Source organism: Prosopis cineraria, unplaced genomic scaffold, assembly GCF_029017545.1.
Source record: "Prosopis cineraria cultivar Desert tree isolate PC_DT_omini unplaced genomic scaffold, ASM2901754v1 PC12, whole genome shotgun sequence".
NCBI lineage: Eukaryota > Viridiplantae > Streptophyta > Magnoliopsida > Fabales > Fabaceae > Prosopis > Prosopis cineraria.
Genome location: NW_026555343.1, coordinates 16,269,516 through 16,286,950, shown reverse-complemented (window position 1 = coordinate 16,286,950; position 17,435 = coordinate 16,269,516). Strand labels below are relative to the sequence as shown.

Genomic DNA, 17,435 nt, shown 5'->3' with positions numbered 1-17,435 from the left:
TCAGAACTCCATAGAAGAGGCTGCATCTGAAGAGAAACTATGAAACAAAAAAGTGGATAAACACAGCTATAAATAAAATGTTAAAATACTGTCTTATCCTTGCTCATAATGATGATACTACTAGCATAACCATTGACAACTAGAATCCAGGTCAATAAGAAATCTCACAGAAGTAAAGTAGCTTAGCACCATGAATGCTTTATTAATACAACAGATATTGAAGACGCACTCCTGAACTTTTTCATTCAGATTTAGACATATCCACTATATATTACTAAGATTACATATCATTCACCAAACTCTGAACAAAACACCAGCAAGAAGACAACCTCGTCTAAGAAATCGTTGAAAAAGGCTCCATGAAGATCCTCTCACGTTATTTATCACATGATACTGTCATTTTAGTTCAAAGATGCCATGCTACATCACGACTAATCAATTAGGTCGCCTTTGATCGAGCTCGAGGACCAATTTGACAACTCGGCAAAAGTTGAAAATTGTGAATACAAGGACAGCAATTCCAACCAAAGTAGAACTTGCTCTCCAAGCGTCTTTGAAGTATACCAACCTCAATGAAGCCATAGTACGATACCATTCATTCTGGTATTGTTTATTCATCTCATCTATAATCTTTCTATAGCATGTCTTGTCCGCCACAACATGTTTGCAGAGACTGTTCACCAGAGTCGCCACTTCCGTGTCACTCCCAAGTTCATGGACAATGACTTCCTTCTCAACCAGCAATTCAACATCATCTTTGGTGTGAATGAGAGAGTCAATGAGAGAGACATAGTTGCAGATGTAAGGTTGATCCGAATAGTGACACTGCTCAAAGGCTATGAGGTTTCTTAGAACACATTCTGTTGTGTCATCCACTTTTAACTGTGGGATTTGCAAACGAGCTTTGAAGTACGAGGATTTTGGTAGACAACCCAAGCACAGAAACCAACTCAAGATTTTAACTTTCTCCAACTTTATGTCAACTAAGGATCGATCAGTGACTTTCTCAAAGCTTATTCCAGATTCCCGCAACTTGGTTGCAGTCCTCAAAACACAAGAGGACGACACTTTTTCAGGACTAGCCACTTCCTTAGAAAGGTAAAAGTACCTGGTCAAATAAAATCCTTGCAAGAATTTGTCAGTTTGTTGTTATTATTACTATTTGTCATATCAATATGGCATATGTATCAATTAGTTCTCTTAATAATTTTACTTAATTTTTTGTCTGCACCTTCGTTCCCAAAATTTATAATTAATGAAGTTGTTATTTATTTAGATTCTGCCATTAAATTTTCATCAATGTTCCCAAGGGCAGGTCATGTGTTATAAAACCTGCAAGCTTCTTTTTTTTCCCCCCTTTCTTTCTTTTCTTTGTTTTTTTTTTAATAAGCAACCTGGAAGCTTCTTTTTATTTAGTTTTTCCCTATACTTTATCTAAATGACACATCTGATCAAATATTAAACCGTCTGAATTTTGTATTTTATAAAACTATTATTAAAATATAAAATTATAACAAATAAAGAAATAATTCCAACCTGCTGAAACATGATTTGAATTGTTCAAGACTTTAGTGAAATTATTAAAAAGATATTTTGTAAATATTAAATCTAACTTGTTTAAAATTTGATCTAATGGTTGAGATGTGTCATGCACAATAGGGAAACAGAGGGAAATGTAAATGAAGAAAAGCCATCCATATAAAACCTGAACTTATTTATAAATTTTTAAACCATAAAGATTAAATTATCAAAGAAATGGTAAATAAGGAAATCACTTCATGAACTTTAAGTCCAATATCACCATGAACCCTTTACTCATTTAATGTGCAAGTGCAAATTATTCACTTAACTTTTAAAAAAATGTGCAATCTGGCCTCTGCCATTAACAACTTTGATCGTCAGTTAATCAAAAAATGGCAGAAAAAGATCTCAAAAATTACAAACAAAAACCCAAAAATTACAATGAGAATCTCAAAGATTATAGAAAAGAACCCCAAAAAATGTTGGTTCTTTTTTATCATTTTTTTGGTCTTTTTTTGTAATTTTTGATGTCCTTTTCTGTTATTTTTTGATCAACTAACAGTTAAAGTTAATTTTTATTAATAGCAGGAGCCAGATTCCACCATTTTCAAAAGTTAAAAAAAATAATTTTCATAATATACGAATATCTATGGTGCTATTAAACCTAAAATTCAAAAAGTAATTTTCTCATCTACCTTTAAAGAAACTATACAAAATATTCTAGATCTAATTATAATAATAGGAATGTAACAATATGTAAGTATCATACAGCCAAAATCACTATTCCTTTTTTTTAAAAAAAATTAATTGTATGCATAATAAACAGCAATTGAATGTTATGATTATTATTGAAAATTAATATAGTGCTTTTGGAGATAATAGAAGTACGTACCTTATCAAATCAGTGAAATGTGCAGGATCATTTCTCCAGTTCTTCTTCAGTCGTTCAAACCTGAATGAGGGCTTCTTTTGCGAATCAGAATCTAAATTATTGTTGTTTCCTGAGGGATTGGGATGATCTGAATCTTGTTTTTCATCTTTGATTTTTTCATAAGGATGAAAACACTCGAAGTAATCGTAGGCGACCTCAATGAATTTGTCACGCTGCTTATCAGTCTCAGGGACAACAGAGCTGTATAGCTCTTCCAAGATGAACAATGGAATCTGGTTTTCAAGCAGAAGCAAGTCTCTCTGGATACTCTTGTTCAGCCAAGTTTGTTTCAGTATAACATCATCATCATCTGAACTTGTTTGTTTCGATACTGCACCATGATTACCATCACATCCGATTTCGGTACAGCAACATGATAAACATGTTTGTTTTGGTACATCAACATTATTATCATCACCCTCTTCTTTTCTTCTCCTCTGAATCCTCAGAAATAGTTCCATGATGAATACAGAATCCAGTAGTACCTGTTAGATATAAAATAAGTCTTACGTCTAAAAATTAGAAAATAGATTATGAAAAGATAAAATTTAAAATGTATTTAATCAAATAGCTTAAACTATTTTGGTAAAATAGAGTATCCTTAAGTGTATATAATATAAAGAATTTAACATATTGGTGAGAGAGAAAAAAAAAAAGTTGAAAGAGAAAAAGAAGAAGAAGATTGAATAAATTTAAAGCTTTTGAGACTACAAGAATAAGAAAATTGAAGAAAAAAGTAGTAGATGGATTATTAAAGATAAATGAATTCCCATATCTAGAATTAGAAGATAGATCAAAAAATGTATAAAACTTAGGATATGTCAAACCAAATGACTTTAGCTATTTTGGTGAAATAGACTATTTTAGAACATATTTAATATAAAGTATAAAAAATTTAACAGTACCAAGTCCACCAACTTTTTCCCGCAGAACAGCTTTTTTGCATAGCATTGGCGTATTTTTCGTTCCTTTTCTTTAAGGAAGTCCTTGAACTTGTCCATCGCTTCGATTTTGCCCTTGAGACGTTCCTCGATGAAGAGATTCAAGTAGTGAAGTTTGTGCGTTTGCATTGGTCTTAGCTTTTTCCGACCATAGTGAAGTGGTCCTATTGAAACCAACTGAGGAGTGTAGGCATCCTTATTCAGCTTCCGAAGATTGCATGGGACTCTGTAGATGTTGTTACACTTGCTTGCGTTCATCATCGGATCTTCCGGTTCAGTTTTTATATCGATCATAATTTCTTTCACTATCTCATACTTAAGATTTGATGAACCGGAGATGTTTATATTAGATCCCATTGAATATTGAATCCCAACCTGCTATTAGCCAAATGACAGAAGAAGAAAGCCGTTATATATATATATATATATATATAAACTCTACTCATAAATGTAGGAGCTAAATAAGTACTCCATCTGCTCCACAATTGTTTTTTTTTTTTGGTAGTCATTTGTTGTCATGTAAGATGCTTTGAAAAAAAAAAGTGATTCACTAATGAAAATCATTTCAAAATTACGTCTAATTGTTACACTACTTAAATATATATGTTCCGCTGTCTCTCTTACTAAATGAAAGGTGTATTTTGATGTTCATAGAAAAATTAAAATTTCAAGTTTTATCTAATCGATTTCATTGGTATTCGCAATATTCTTATCAAAACATGTCTTATAAGGCTAACAAAGGTTGGTCTAGTTGCAAGAATTTTGATCATATAATCCATAAGGTTATGGGTTTAAAATTCAATTGCCGATGTAATAACTTTATTGATGGGTACTTTGTATATATTTTTGTAGGTACTCGTTGAACCTAAAAGCATACTCTTACTTTGATAATCACAACCTAACTCATCTAAATTTATTCTTTATAAACAAAATATCTTATAAAATAGGACAAAAGTAGTTCACATAGATTAGGAGAGAGGGAGAAAAAAGGAGGAGGTGAGGATATTTTGTTCAAAGATAGAGTTATTTTATTGTTATTATTATTATTATTTTGGCAACAAGAACAGAGTTATTGGAATATACAGTAACTTAAAACCCATATCAAAACCGGAACCGGTTTCGGTGCTTAGTAGCTTGCTGAGCACCGTGGTGCTCATCATCCACCAAAATCTGGACCATCCAGATTTTAATTTGGATGGTCCAAATTTTTTTAATTTTAATTTTAATTTTAATTTTATAAAAATAAAATTTATAATTTTTTTATAAATATATTCATCATCAATTTGTATAGTTCTGATTTAATTTAAATGATTCAATTTAATATTATAATTTCTATAAATTAACTATCTAAATGTATTCTGGACAGTCTAAATTTAATATTAAACTTTTATCTATAAGGTCTAGATTTAAAGTTTTTATTTTTATTTTAATTGTATATTTATTAAAATAATAATATTAAAAATGTAATAAGATAAAAAATTATTAAAAAAATTTAATATTAAATCCGTATTGTCCAGAGTACATTTAAATAGTCAGTTTATGAAAATTATAATATTAAATTGAATTACTCAAAATTTTAGATTGAATCAATACTGTCCAGATTGATGGTGAATATATTTATAAAAAAATTATAAATTTTATTTTTATAAAATATAAAATTAAAATTAAAAAAATTTGAATCATCCAAATTAAATGGTTTAAATTTTGGTGGATGATGAGCACCATCGTGCTCAGCAGCGAAACCGGTTCCTACCGGAACCTGTCAGTCCAAAACTGGCCAAGGAATTGGAGGTGCATGGGGAACAGTCAACAAACCAGGATAAACCAGTAAAAGCAGCTGAGTCAACCAGAGAAAAAAAAGCAAGAAGACTCCAAAGAAGGAATGGAAAAGATAGAGCATGAAGAAAGAACAAAAAAGAAGACAAGACAAGGATGAACAGTGGTATAGAGACACTTGGCAACAGCAGCTTCACATGCACACTCCTCAGTACTACATGGCCTACCTCAATGGAGACATCGGCGTGTGATTATTACAACTATATTTAACGAGGGAGCTGTTGAGTGCTTTGGAGTCTTCTGCAAGTGCAGAAGTAAAAGGAAGTGAGATCTCTTCACTTTTTTTTTTCCTTCATTTTTTTTTATTTTTTTCGTTTTCATTATTTATTAATTTTTTTATTTAAAAAAATTGAATGGTGGAGATGAGAGAAGTAGAGGAAAAGAAAGAAAAAGAAAGGGAGAGACCCCTGGTCCGAAGCAAAAGACTCATGGAATGAAAGTTATTCCTCCATAAAAATATAAATATTTTTAATTAAAATTTATTTTTAATAAAATAATGATTTATTTTTAATTAATTTTATTTTTTATATTTATCTCTATTAAACACTTTACAATAAATATAAAGTCATTATCAATAAGGGCACTTTTAAAAAAAAATTATTACACTTCAAAAAATTAAAAGTGCCTTATATTTTTAAACGTCTAACTCTTTAAAAAATACCTTACATTTTTTAGATGAAAAGAGTAACTAGAAGATTATTATTAAAGCTGAGAATTCGAGCAGGCTAGGCTATTCGGGCTTGGCCCGAATAAACCCAACCCAAACAGGCCCGAACCTAAACAAGGCCAACTCCTTGAAAAGCCCGAATAGCTAAACCCGACCCAAATTCCTTCAAGTTTCGAGCGGCCCGAGTACCTGAATTTTTATTTTTAAAATCATTTTTAATTAATTTTTTCACTTTAAAATTAATTATTTTTTTTATAAAAAATATAAAATATATTTTTTGATACTTAAATGATGTATAGGACTCAAATATATAGTATTTTAGTATAAAATAATCTAAAACTTAATTAATTAATTAATATTTATTATATTTAATATATTTTATAAAAATAAAATTTTTTTATTCGAATATTTGGGTCAAGTCCAAACCCGATCTGAACATTAAAAAGTATATTTTTTTAAGTCTGACCTTAATTTTTTTTCAGGCGAGTTTAAGCGAATCCATTAGACTCGACTCAAATTATCAACTTTAATCATTATCCAACTAAAGAAGAAAGAATATCATTATCCGATGTCCATGTAGCTGGTCCTACATGGCACAAAAAAAAAAACGTACATTTCATCATATTGGGTTTATACTCTAGACCATTGCATTATGTTGGACCTTCTACTTCGTTGCTACATGGTTGTCTAGACTTTTTATTTTATTTAAAAAGTGAGTTAAAATGTATTTTTGCCTCAATTATTTATTCAAGAATATCTAATATTTTAATTTTATATATGGTATAATTTTTTTCTTTAACATTTAAAAATGATGTACCAGATACTTTATTGTTAAAAAAGTTAAAGTGTTGGTTGACACAAAAAATTATAGAAAATAATCTTAATTATTAAAAAAATGGATTCATAAAATTATGAATAAGTACCTTATAAAAAAAAGTAATATCAATTAAGTTCTTCAAATAATGTGATAATTTGTAAGTTTTTCTCCAAAATTTGTAACTTCTCCTTCAAAAATTTTATAATTAATATAAAATACTTGTTTACTTAAAAATAACAAATACAGTAGTTAAGTTATAAATTTTTAGAAAATGTGTAAAAGTTAACTTATAAAATTTAAAAAAAAACTTGCAAATTGTGTGAGAGGGAAATAATAACTAATGAATATCTTAATAAAAATTAATGAATATAAAATAATCATTAAATCACAATGGATAATATATCCTGTCCGAGGATATTTTCTTCAACGATAGAGTTATTTCGAATTAACAATGTAAAACCCAGATGAGAACCTACCGGTCTAGGAAGTAGGAACTAGCCTATAGCCCTATCCAGGAGAAGCCAATTGAGTTAAGGACATTGGGAATCAGTCAACAGACCAAGGCAAGCAGGGACGAAGGTAAGGAGGGGTCAGCAGGGGATCATGGTCCCCTAATTTTTAAATTTTTCTTAGAATTATATAGAGATTACATATCCCCAAAGTTTATGAAATCTTGGTAATATATACTCTAGATCATAACATTTGTCATTATTAATTAATTTATACTTTTAAAAAAGTGGTTAAAATCTTGATTTCTTAAAATTTTTCATATTTTTTCAACTGCGCTCAAGTATAATAAATATAATATTTGATTTATTTAAAATATTATCATTAAATACTCAATAAAATAAGAATATAATTAAAAAAACATATAATACCTGTCTAATTGTCAATATTTTAAATTAAAGAAATCTTTTAAAAAATAACTTATATTCTGAAAAAAGTAAGCCTTTTATTTTCATCTCTCTTTATTATTAAATCCTGACTCCATCCCGGCGCAAATAGGTGGAGGAAATCGCATACAAGGACCGCTCAAGAGTAACTTTCTTGAGCCGTGCTTGAGTATAATTGTTCCTAGTAAGTAAAACCGGCCGGTTCACGAGTTTTGCCAGACAAGAAGAGGGGGAGAAAAAAACAAACAAAGAAAAAGAAAAGAAGAAGAAGAAGAAGAAGGAAGAAGAAGAAGACTGAAAAAGGAAAGGAAAAATTAAAAGATAGGAGATGAAGAAGAGAGAAGTACAGTTAAAAAAAAAAAAAAAAGAACAGCCGAAAAGGAAGACTAGAAGATGGCAAAAGACGAGGAAGCCGAAGATGAAGAAAGAACAAAGAAGACAATATAATGATGAATAATAGAGGCTATTTGCAACAGCTGGCAGCTTCACATATTCCTCCTCTGTTCCTCTCTGCATCTCTTAGCTTGGCAAGGTCAAGCTTCCCTGAGATAGTAAAGATGAAAAATGGAGAAAGGAGGAAGAAGATGAAGAGTAGAGACACGTGGGAACTGTTTTTTTTTTTTTTTGGGCCAATTCACATGGGAATTGTTCAGTACCTGAGTTTGCATATTTATCAGAAGCAAAAGGACTAATAATGGTTAACTTGAAAAGAACGAAGATTATTATCCACTACCGCTACCACTATATAGCTGGTAGTCCCTGCTTTTCTGAAAAACAGGGGGGGAAAATAAAAGTCATACATTACATCATTTGTGTAGACTTTTTATCTTTAAAAAAAAAAAAATTAGAAAGTTAAGATTTGGTTAACTGTTTTTCCCCTAATTATACCTTATTTAATAAATTTCATCAAAGTTCTGTTCCGCTTTGTAAACGTTTCTTCTAATTGTGTTTAATTTTCTCAACCTCAGACATATTGCTATTGAGAGATCCAACTTACATTAATCTCTCTCTCATTTTATTTTTCTATTTATTTGATAAAATATTGTTTATTTCATATATTTTAAGTTAACTAATAGTCAGTTTAATTTTTTCCATTAAAAATTAAAAACTTAATATTATTTTGGCAGCAGCTGAGCTAACAATAGATACAAAGAAATCCCTCACAGTAATTTTAAGGGTTTCCAGTCCCATAGTAAACGCTATAGAATGTAAAAATGGATCATCAAAGAAGAAGAAAAAGAGAAACAAAAACAAACAGAGAAAAAAGAGCATAGATGCAATAGGAAGAAATAACATAAAACCCAGTAAAAAGTTTCTACATTTCTTAGGTAAAACTAAGTTTCTACATTTCTTCAAAAACAAAAGAACAAAAAAAGAAAAGGAAAAGAAAAAAACAAGGAGGGCGGATATGAAAGATTTCTGAACCTGGAACAGTTTGTTGTCTCTTCTCGGAAAATGATCTTTGTGTTGTGTTGGCCGAGTATAGTCTGAAATCTGAGTTGCAGGGCTTAATTTCTGTGAATCTCTTGAGGGAGATAGATAGAGAGAGAAAGTGTTGAGAGAAAGACAGAGAGAGAGAGAGAGAGAGAGAGAGAGAGAGAGAGAGAGAGAGAGAGAGAGAGAGTGTGTGTGTGTGTGTGTGTGTGTGTGGGTGTGGATCTGTGGATCTCAGGATCTCTGTTGGATGGTATAGAAGACGAAGCAATATGGTGCCAGGACGTTAAATAGATCTTTTTGGTGGCAGGAGATGAATAATACTTTTTTTTATTAAAATATAAAATATTGACAACTAGTTTATAATTCTCAACAAAATTAGTTAAATTATTAATTTTTTTAAAAAAATTACATTTTTTTAATTTCATTTTAACTAAATATTTTATATAAATATTTTAATAATGATAACTAAAATTTTAATACATTATTTTTTAAAAATAATAAATAAAATAAAAATATAGTTAAAAATAATTATAAAAAATTACCTATTATCTTTAATTTTGAATTAAACGGAATTTTTTAAAAATATCTTATATTCTTTCTGTTTTAAATTATAAAATTTTTTTAAATGAATTTATTTATTTTAAAATATTAAAAAATTTAAATAGATTAAAATTTTATTAAATATATTAATTTTAATATTATCATTTCTCTCACTATAATTAATTTTCATCTTTTTTTTAATATATTAAATGTTAGATATTTTTAAAATTTATATTTTTATTTTAAAAATTTAAAATTATTAAATGTATTTAATGAAATTTATTAATATATAAAATTTAATTTAAAATATTTTATAATTTAAGATGAAGAGGTTATTATATTATGATGGGAGAGGATAAATAAATTTCTTAGACGAAAGGCCCGGATATTTCACATCAATATTATTAAAGAGAAAATTTAATTTTCTTGGGATTCGGCATGTGGAAGGATTTTTTTCAAGGAAGAGGAATGATTGTGGTGGGGGGGAGAGCATGCTTGTTTAGATTTGCCAGAGTGTCGAGACTTAACCTTGCTTCTCAAGTGCTCCATTCTATTTTTATTATAAAATACATTTAACTATTTTTTAAAAAAATAAAAAGATGTTGTTAAATTATTAACTTAAAAAAATAAAAAAATTAATTTTATCCATATTAAAATAAATTTTAATTTAAATTTGAATGTCACTTTTTTCTTATAGGTCATAAATTTAAATATGAATAATATTAAAAAAACGTAATTGATATCACATAATGTGTTTTATAATATTAAAAAAAATGTAATTAATATTACATAATCTGTCCTATATTAACCACTCAAATATTCTTAGAAGATGTTCTCTAGAGGGAGTATTTATTTAAACAGGCCATAACTTTTTAATTAAGGACTAGCTCCAAGTCAATCAAACAGACATTTAAAACAGACATGCTTAACAAATTATGTATTATTATAATATTACACAAGCATGCCAGGGCGGAGAATATATATATATATATATATATAAGAAATATAAAAACGTGTTATATTATAATATATTTTATGTCATTTATAATATTTTAAGTCTTGATAGGTTTAATTTAAAACCTCTAAACCTATGTAAAAGAGTGCATAACAAAATAGCTTTTTAAATAGGTTTTCAAGCAAAATCAAATTAAACTTTAACTATCTTAGACTAAGGTCTTTATTTACGCCTATATTTTTTTTATTTATAAATATTTTTTATTAAAAATAATTATATTTAATATATAATTAAACATTAAATATAAATATTTCTAATTCTAATTCAAAAAAGTTAAAAAAATTTCACAATGGTAGGAGTTAATGGCTGTGAAAGCCGCCCATCAACCACCTCTAACGTACGGGAAGAGTTCAGGGCTATAAAAGCCACCCACCCCCCACTTCTAACGTATGGGAATAGTGGAGAAAATAAAATTTTGAAAATAAGTGTAATAATTTACCCTTAAAAATGTAGAAGAGTTGCATGAGCATATGGCAATTAGTAGAGTAGCAGCACCGCAGAGCTACTCATTAGTGAAGGTTGGCAATTGCACTCCCTGAAAAAAATTATAAGTTATATATGTAAATTTTACAACTTTAAATCCTCTATTCTTTAAATTTTGCACCATCTAAATTAAATAAAAAAATTTGGTCTTAAAAAATTATTAAATATCTAATATTTTAATAATAAATAAATGATATGAAGAATATATTTTACATAAAAGTTCATATCAACCTATTTAATATATATTTTAAAAAATGAAAAGTAATCTACTTATATTATTACAATTTTATCCTTAATGTAATTATATTATTGTTAAAAAATTATTAATTTGTTAATTAAATTATGTTGCATCACTGACTTCAAATCCTGGCTCGGCCACTGGCACCTAATAGATCACAACATGATTGCTTATACATTTTTCTTCTCATTTTCTTAGATTTTCTATAATTTTTTATAACAGCAATAATAATCTCATATTTGTTCCCATTATGCAATTCTTTCATTTTTCTTCATCTCTATTTTTTTTTTAATCTTTCATTTTGAAGAGACCCTGGACTTATCATTTGATTATAAAGCTAGGTTTATTCAAACCATTTGAGGATCAGCCCATGTTCAAGTTTTAGGCTTAAAAAACTGAAACTTAACCTATCCTGCTGATCTAAACTCATTTCAATCCCTACCTTGTAGGACACAATGAAGAAGAACAATATATATATATATATATATATTAATTTATCATTTGATTTTCTAATCTAACTTCGTAAATTCTTAACTTATACTCTTTTTATCTCTAGATAAAGTATTTTAATCAAATCTCATATATTAATAAAAGTTTATTATTTAATTAAGATTACATTAAATTACAATATACTTTTTAATTTTTTCTAATAATTTTAATTAATGTGGTGTATGGTAAAGTATCAATTAATATCCCCTCCTTTTTTTAAGACAAGACAAAACTATTTAATTACTTAAAAAATCATGACACTTCTCATTTTTAAAAACAAAATAAATTTTTAAAAAATATTATATGTACATATACAGACAGAGAGACACACACAGGAAGTATGTAAATGAGGATATTTTTATTAATTACTTTTTTATTTCAATAAAAGAGACAAAGTCCTTAATTAATTAAATTTTAAACTTTCACGATATTTACGTGTCATGAATTTTAGTCCGTAGGTGTCATTGTCATTTGCCTTACGTTTTATATTTTTTTATATTAACATCGAATTGATGAATTTGAGTGACGTCACCTATAACATTTTTGCACATGTCATACTAATTATTGGATGAGTAGGAGTTAGGTGAAGTAACAAAATGATCCTGCCTCACCAGCCATTCCAAGGCTCTTGAGCCGCACGATGGTGGGCCTTGGGATTACAACCCACGTGATTGATTTACAGCTGTATTTTATTAAATTAAAAAAAAATCAGTTAAGAAATTATTAAATGTTACCAAAACGTGAATCAGCCATTATACAACTAATTTGCTAGTCAAAATTACAGGGAAGTGATTATAATTAAAATAATGACAAGTTAATGTAACTTATAAGAGTTTCAATCCTTTAAATAAGATTTTTTTTTATTTTAAAGGGCTGGTACTAAAAAAAAAACAAAGAAATCTATAGTAATTTTTTTTTTTAAAATGACAATTAGAGATGTTGTAAAGACATTAATGACAATTGGAGGCATTGAATTATTGAAATGCTATGAAAGGACTATAGTCTTTTTTTTTTTTTTTTTGCAAAGGGAAGGGCCATAGCCTTTATTTGTAATTAAAAATAAATAATTATTAAAATAACTAATGGAATGTAACTCATGAATTTAAATAAAATTTATTGTGAATTAAAAAATAGTAATTTGTCAATTTTTGGAAGGTTAATAGTAAATTTATGAAATTTGAATTGTGAATAAATAGATAGTCTTTTGAATTCATACATAACTTGTGATTAAGGGATATTAAGTTGTGAATTTTAGGAATACTACATATGAATATGTCAGTTGTGAATAAGTATGAATAGTCTTAATTGTAAATCAATAATTTAAAAACTCTATCATATTTTTTAATATACATTCACAAATGACTTTTTATATGTTCACAAGTAACTTTCAAAAATTCACAAGTGATACTCTTTAAATTCCCAAGTGACAATATATTTATGAAATTATCTATTCATTCACAATTGGCTTTCTATATATGCACAAGTAATATTCCTTAAATTCATAGCCAGCATTTCTCAAGTTGATGAATAACATGTTATTTCAATAATTTAATATGTTTTAATTACAAATAAAAATTATGGTCCTTTTTGACATTTCATATTTTAAGGTCTCCCAGTGTCATTAATGTTTTTACATGTTTTTAATTATTATTTTCCCATTTTTAATTATCCTCTTCAATAAGTGTGTCTGTATGAATGTATGTATATGCATATATATACTCTAAATTAAATTTTTGACAAATTGTTTTCAAATGGAAATAATCAGATGGTAGAAAGCATTTTTCTCACAATGCATCTAACTAGGCATATAAGAAATTTTTTTTCTTCATCATAGTAAGCTTTCCTTCCTCATCACCAATGCAAGTTAGTTAGAGGATTGAAAAGATGTTTTATAAAAATGTTAATGGTTATTTTTGCCTTTCAACTTTACCCAAATGGTCACTAGACACCCTAAACTTATTTATGGATTAATTTTGTCCCTCAACATTAAGGATTATCTCCCTCATTAACTTGTCATTTTCTCACTATCTCTTCATCGTTAGCATGGTTTTAAAAACCAAATCAGATCGACTAGTTCAGCTAGTCTAATCGGGAACTGGATATGGTTTTGATTTGTTAATGACCATTGAACTGAAGGTTGAGCCAACCCAATCAAAAATTGGCACATTGGTCAACAATTGGTGTGAATTGAGAAAAAAAAATTCAAGAAAAAGAAAGAGAAAAGATCCTAAAAATGCCAAAAACGGTGATAGAAAGTGACAACCACAAGAGGAGAAAATCAAAAGGGAAGAACTGGAAAAAAGTGAAGTAAAAATCTTAAAAAGTATAAAGAAATAATGAAAAGTGAAAGCCAGTAAGACAGACCAACAAAAAAAAACCTCTTATGAGCTATTTTCAACCATTGTAACTTGGAAAGACAATGAGCTGAGTGAATGCTTGAACAGAGAAGTAAGACACCATTTCTTCTACTTTTCTTCACTTTAGTTGCATGAAGATAGAAAAGGACCTATGGCCTCATTCCTGTCCCTCTACTTTCCTAAATTTTTCAAGTCCTTTAATTTTACCTTTTCAAAATAGCCCCTACTATGCATGCTTCACAATGCACATTATTTCCTTTATAATTTTTCTTTCTTTATTTATTACCTTGACTGTAAAGTGATTGAATAGGTAGTAGGAGCATGAAAGTAAATTAAGTGCTTAGATAATGATACCAGCAATGTCTTGAAACTCGGATTGAATATCAAATTGAAAAGAGCAAAAGGTCACAATTTCTCATGCTTCAACTAGTTAGACTAGTGACTGAACTAGTGATATAAAAATTTAAAAAAATAATATTTATGTACACAAATTTATAAATAAAGCATTAATTTATCGGTGATGCTTAGGACCTCAACACCAAAAGCTACATGCTTGGACTATTGGAGCTAAAGGCAAAAGCATGTTGGCAGACTTAACAATCTCAATGCAAAATGCTAGAGTTGGAGGTACACTATCATGTCATGATTCACAAGCTTTTGATTTCGATGCCAAAGGATAGATTGCTGGAGCTAGAGGCTAGAGAAGGGATTAAAGATTGAGCCTAGGTCATAGAGGAGAGATTAGATATTAAAGAAGAGAAGATAGAAGATAACTAGAGATTAAAGAAGAGAACGCAAATTTGAGCAACTAAGCTTAATTTTCCTTTTTTTAAGACTTATTTTGACCTACTTTGATTTTCAGGTTAAATTTGGTTTTCCTTAAATTGCTTGGATCAACTCAATCCAAATACCTAAGTGATCTAAATGATTGAAACAAGTTGTTTTGTTGAGCGGTTGACAGTTAGAACGTCCGGTCTAGGTTCCAAAACATTGGCTACAAGAAATAACCTATAAAGACGTAGAAAAACCTTTCTACACTGAATGTTTGAATTAGAAAATATTTTGTTTATTTTAAATTTTGTATAAGATAATTATTATTATAAGTATATATCTTTCTAGTATAGTTTATACATTTCTATTTAATAAAATTTTTGTTGAATCCTGGTTTTGATGATTATAAAAAAAGAAAAGTTTATGTTTCACAGGTTTAATAATCAAGAATTAATGGCTTATAAGGGAATTAATCAACTTAGATTTAAATTTTTCTATCTCGTATAGAACTTGTTATTCCGGAATACTTGCTTTCTTCCCAAATAGGCAGAAACACATAAAATATCATTTGATCTTCATACTTCAGTTTCTCAGAAAAGATTAAGTATTTAACTTAATCTTAATCTCTTATATTTCCTAAAAGGTGTCTCAAGTGTGCTTAGAATCAAAATCTCATCATATATGTGCCTTTATTGTTTTTCTAATCAATAGTCTATTTTGGAATAGTGACCTTATTATGAAATAGCTTATTCTTAGGTAAGTCTTCCTTATTCCCAAATATCATCCCTTCTGCCTATTCAGGAATAGCCTATTTTGGAATAGTAACCCTTATTTCAAAATAGTAGTCTAATCTTCATAAGCTTATATGCATTAAGTCTTTTTGAAGTATAGCTTGTTTGAGAATAGTCTGGTTAGGAATAGCTTATTTAGAAATAGCTTTTCTTATTCCCAAATAAAATCCTCCAGATTATCATCTCGTAACTTTATTTTGATATATGCTATTTACTTCTAAATAAGCCTTTTGCATTTACATTTAATATATTCCTCCTCATTCCTGAAGAGCCTCACCTATTCTAAAACAATCACACTCTCTCATACTTTGTTTCCTATGAGAAAAACAAGGATTTTTTGTAACTTTTTTGAACCATTTTGTTTCGTGTTTTGAGTGCCATATTAATCATATAATATCTTTAGAATCATTCTAAACACGTTCTTGGGATAAGTTGAGTTCAGTTTGATCTTACCCATAAAAAATCTTTATTCCTAAATAAGCTTCTCTCTTCTGAAATAGCATTTCACCTACCTTGTCAGAATATTTAATGAAAAGTGGCGTTACTTTCTTTACTTACAGTAACAACAAAAGCTTCACTAAAAAGTACTGTTCCATTGTCTCAGTTCAGTGATTGTTCAGATATTTCAAAGAAAAGAAGCCATTGACTCTAATGGCTATATTCATGAGAATAATGGATTCTCAATGAGCTTAAGCTATAAATGCAAATATTTATGAAGATGGAAGAGATACTGAAACATCCTAAAAATTTTAAGACTCAAATTTATTTAAAAAAATAAATAAAAATAAAATAAAATATCTATAATTAAATTAAAATTTAGAATAATGTAATAGAGGCCCAGAGTTTGAATTTTACTAAGCAAAAGTTTGGTTTTATTTAATTTTTAACTATGGGAAAAATTACCAAAGTTGACCCGGGCTTTTGTGCAATAATAAAAAATGTTGGGCCCTTTCTTGTAATTTTCCCCAAACTTTTTGACCAGCAATTTAAAGACCCAAATTGATGCAGAAACGCAGAAATTGAATTGGAAAGGAAAGGAAAGGAAACGTATGAGAGGGAGAGAGGAAGAAGAGAAGAGAAAGGGAGGGAGTTAGGCTTGGATTTAGGAGTCTTTGCGACCGTTGCGAGCTCGGCTACACGATAGGTAAACTCCCTACTTCAATCCTCTTCTCTTTCTCTTGATTTTCTTCAATTTTTGGAAGAGAAAATTTTTGGATTTTGATCCCAAAGGCTTTATTCTTGTAAGCTTTTGTTTCTTTGGATTCTAGGGAGCATGTTTTGAGTTTCTATATAGTGATCTAATGTTTTGAGTGAATAATTGGATGAAAAGAGGTGTTTTGGGCAAAAAATAAACCTTGAGAAATTGGGTTTTTGCTCCTCAATGGTTTAAGCCTATTGATTTAGTTATAATTTTGCTATTTGAGCCCAATAAGATTTAAATTAAGGTTTGGTTTTCATTATAAGGGCTAATGGTGAAAGTTGGTGACACTAAGTGAAGGTTTTTAATTGATAAAAAATTATATAAATTGAAAATTAGCCTAGTGATGGCTAATAAATGGTTTTGGTGGTTAAGTGATACTATGTGAATGGTTGGTTTAATATATGGACCATTAGGGTGAATTATGACTCATTGACCTAAGTTGTGTGGTATGAGTTATAGTCTTCATTAATGCTATTTGTCATGATAAGTGATGTGGATCACTTATAT

The 17,435-nt window shown here is 28.6% G+C and overlaps 1 protein-coding gene across 2 annotated transcripts; it reads right to left on the bottom strand.

Moving 5' to 3' along the window:
- Positions 1-69: 69 nt before the first annotated feature.
- LOC129287809 (UPF0481 protein At3g47200-like) lies at positions 70-9,280 on the bottom strand. 2 transcript variants are annotated; one of them, XM_054924055.1, is made up of 5 exons: positions 9,241-9,280; positions 9,032-9,206; positions 3,358-3,771; positions 2,414-2,937; positions 70-1,108 (listed from the first exon to the last, which is right to left on the bottom strand). In XM_054924055.1, exons 3-5 carry the CDS (start codon positions 3,748-3,750, stop codon positions 436-438), a joined length of 1,590 nt encoding a protein of 529 aa, XP_054780030.1. In that variant the 5' UTR covers positions 3,751-3,771; positions 9,032-9,206; positions 9,241-9,280; the 3' UTR covers positions 70-435. The 2 variants fall into 2 exon arrangements, with proteins under 2 accessions (XP_054780030.1, XP_054780029.1); XM_054924054.1 differs by having other exon boundaries at positions 3,358-3,768; positions 9,032-9,280.
- Positions 9,281-17,435: the final 8,155 nt, after the last annotated feature.

What these genes read in the sequence shown, in the direction of transcription:
- LOC129287809 (XM_054924054.1), bottom strand. Translation starts at nt 3,750, where the DNA reads ATGGGATCTAATATAAACATCTCCGGTTCATCAAATCTTAAGTATGAG. An exon ending in GGAAAAAGTTGGTGGACTTG is followed by an intron (nt 2,938 to 3,357) that starts GTACTGTTAAAT and finishes TATATCTAACAG; the next exon opens with GTACTACTGGATTCTGTATT. An exon ending in CATTTCACTGATTTGATAAG is followed by an intron (nt 1,109 to 2,413) that starts GTACGTACTTCT and finishes TTATTTGACCAG; the next exon opens with GTACTTTTACCTTTCTAAGG.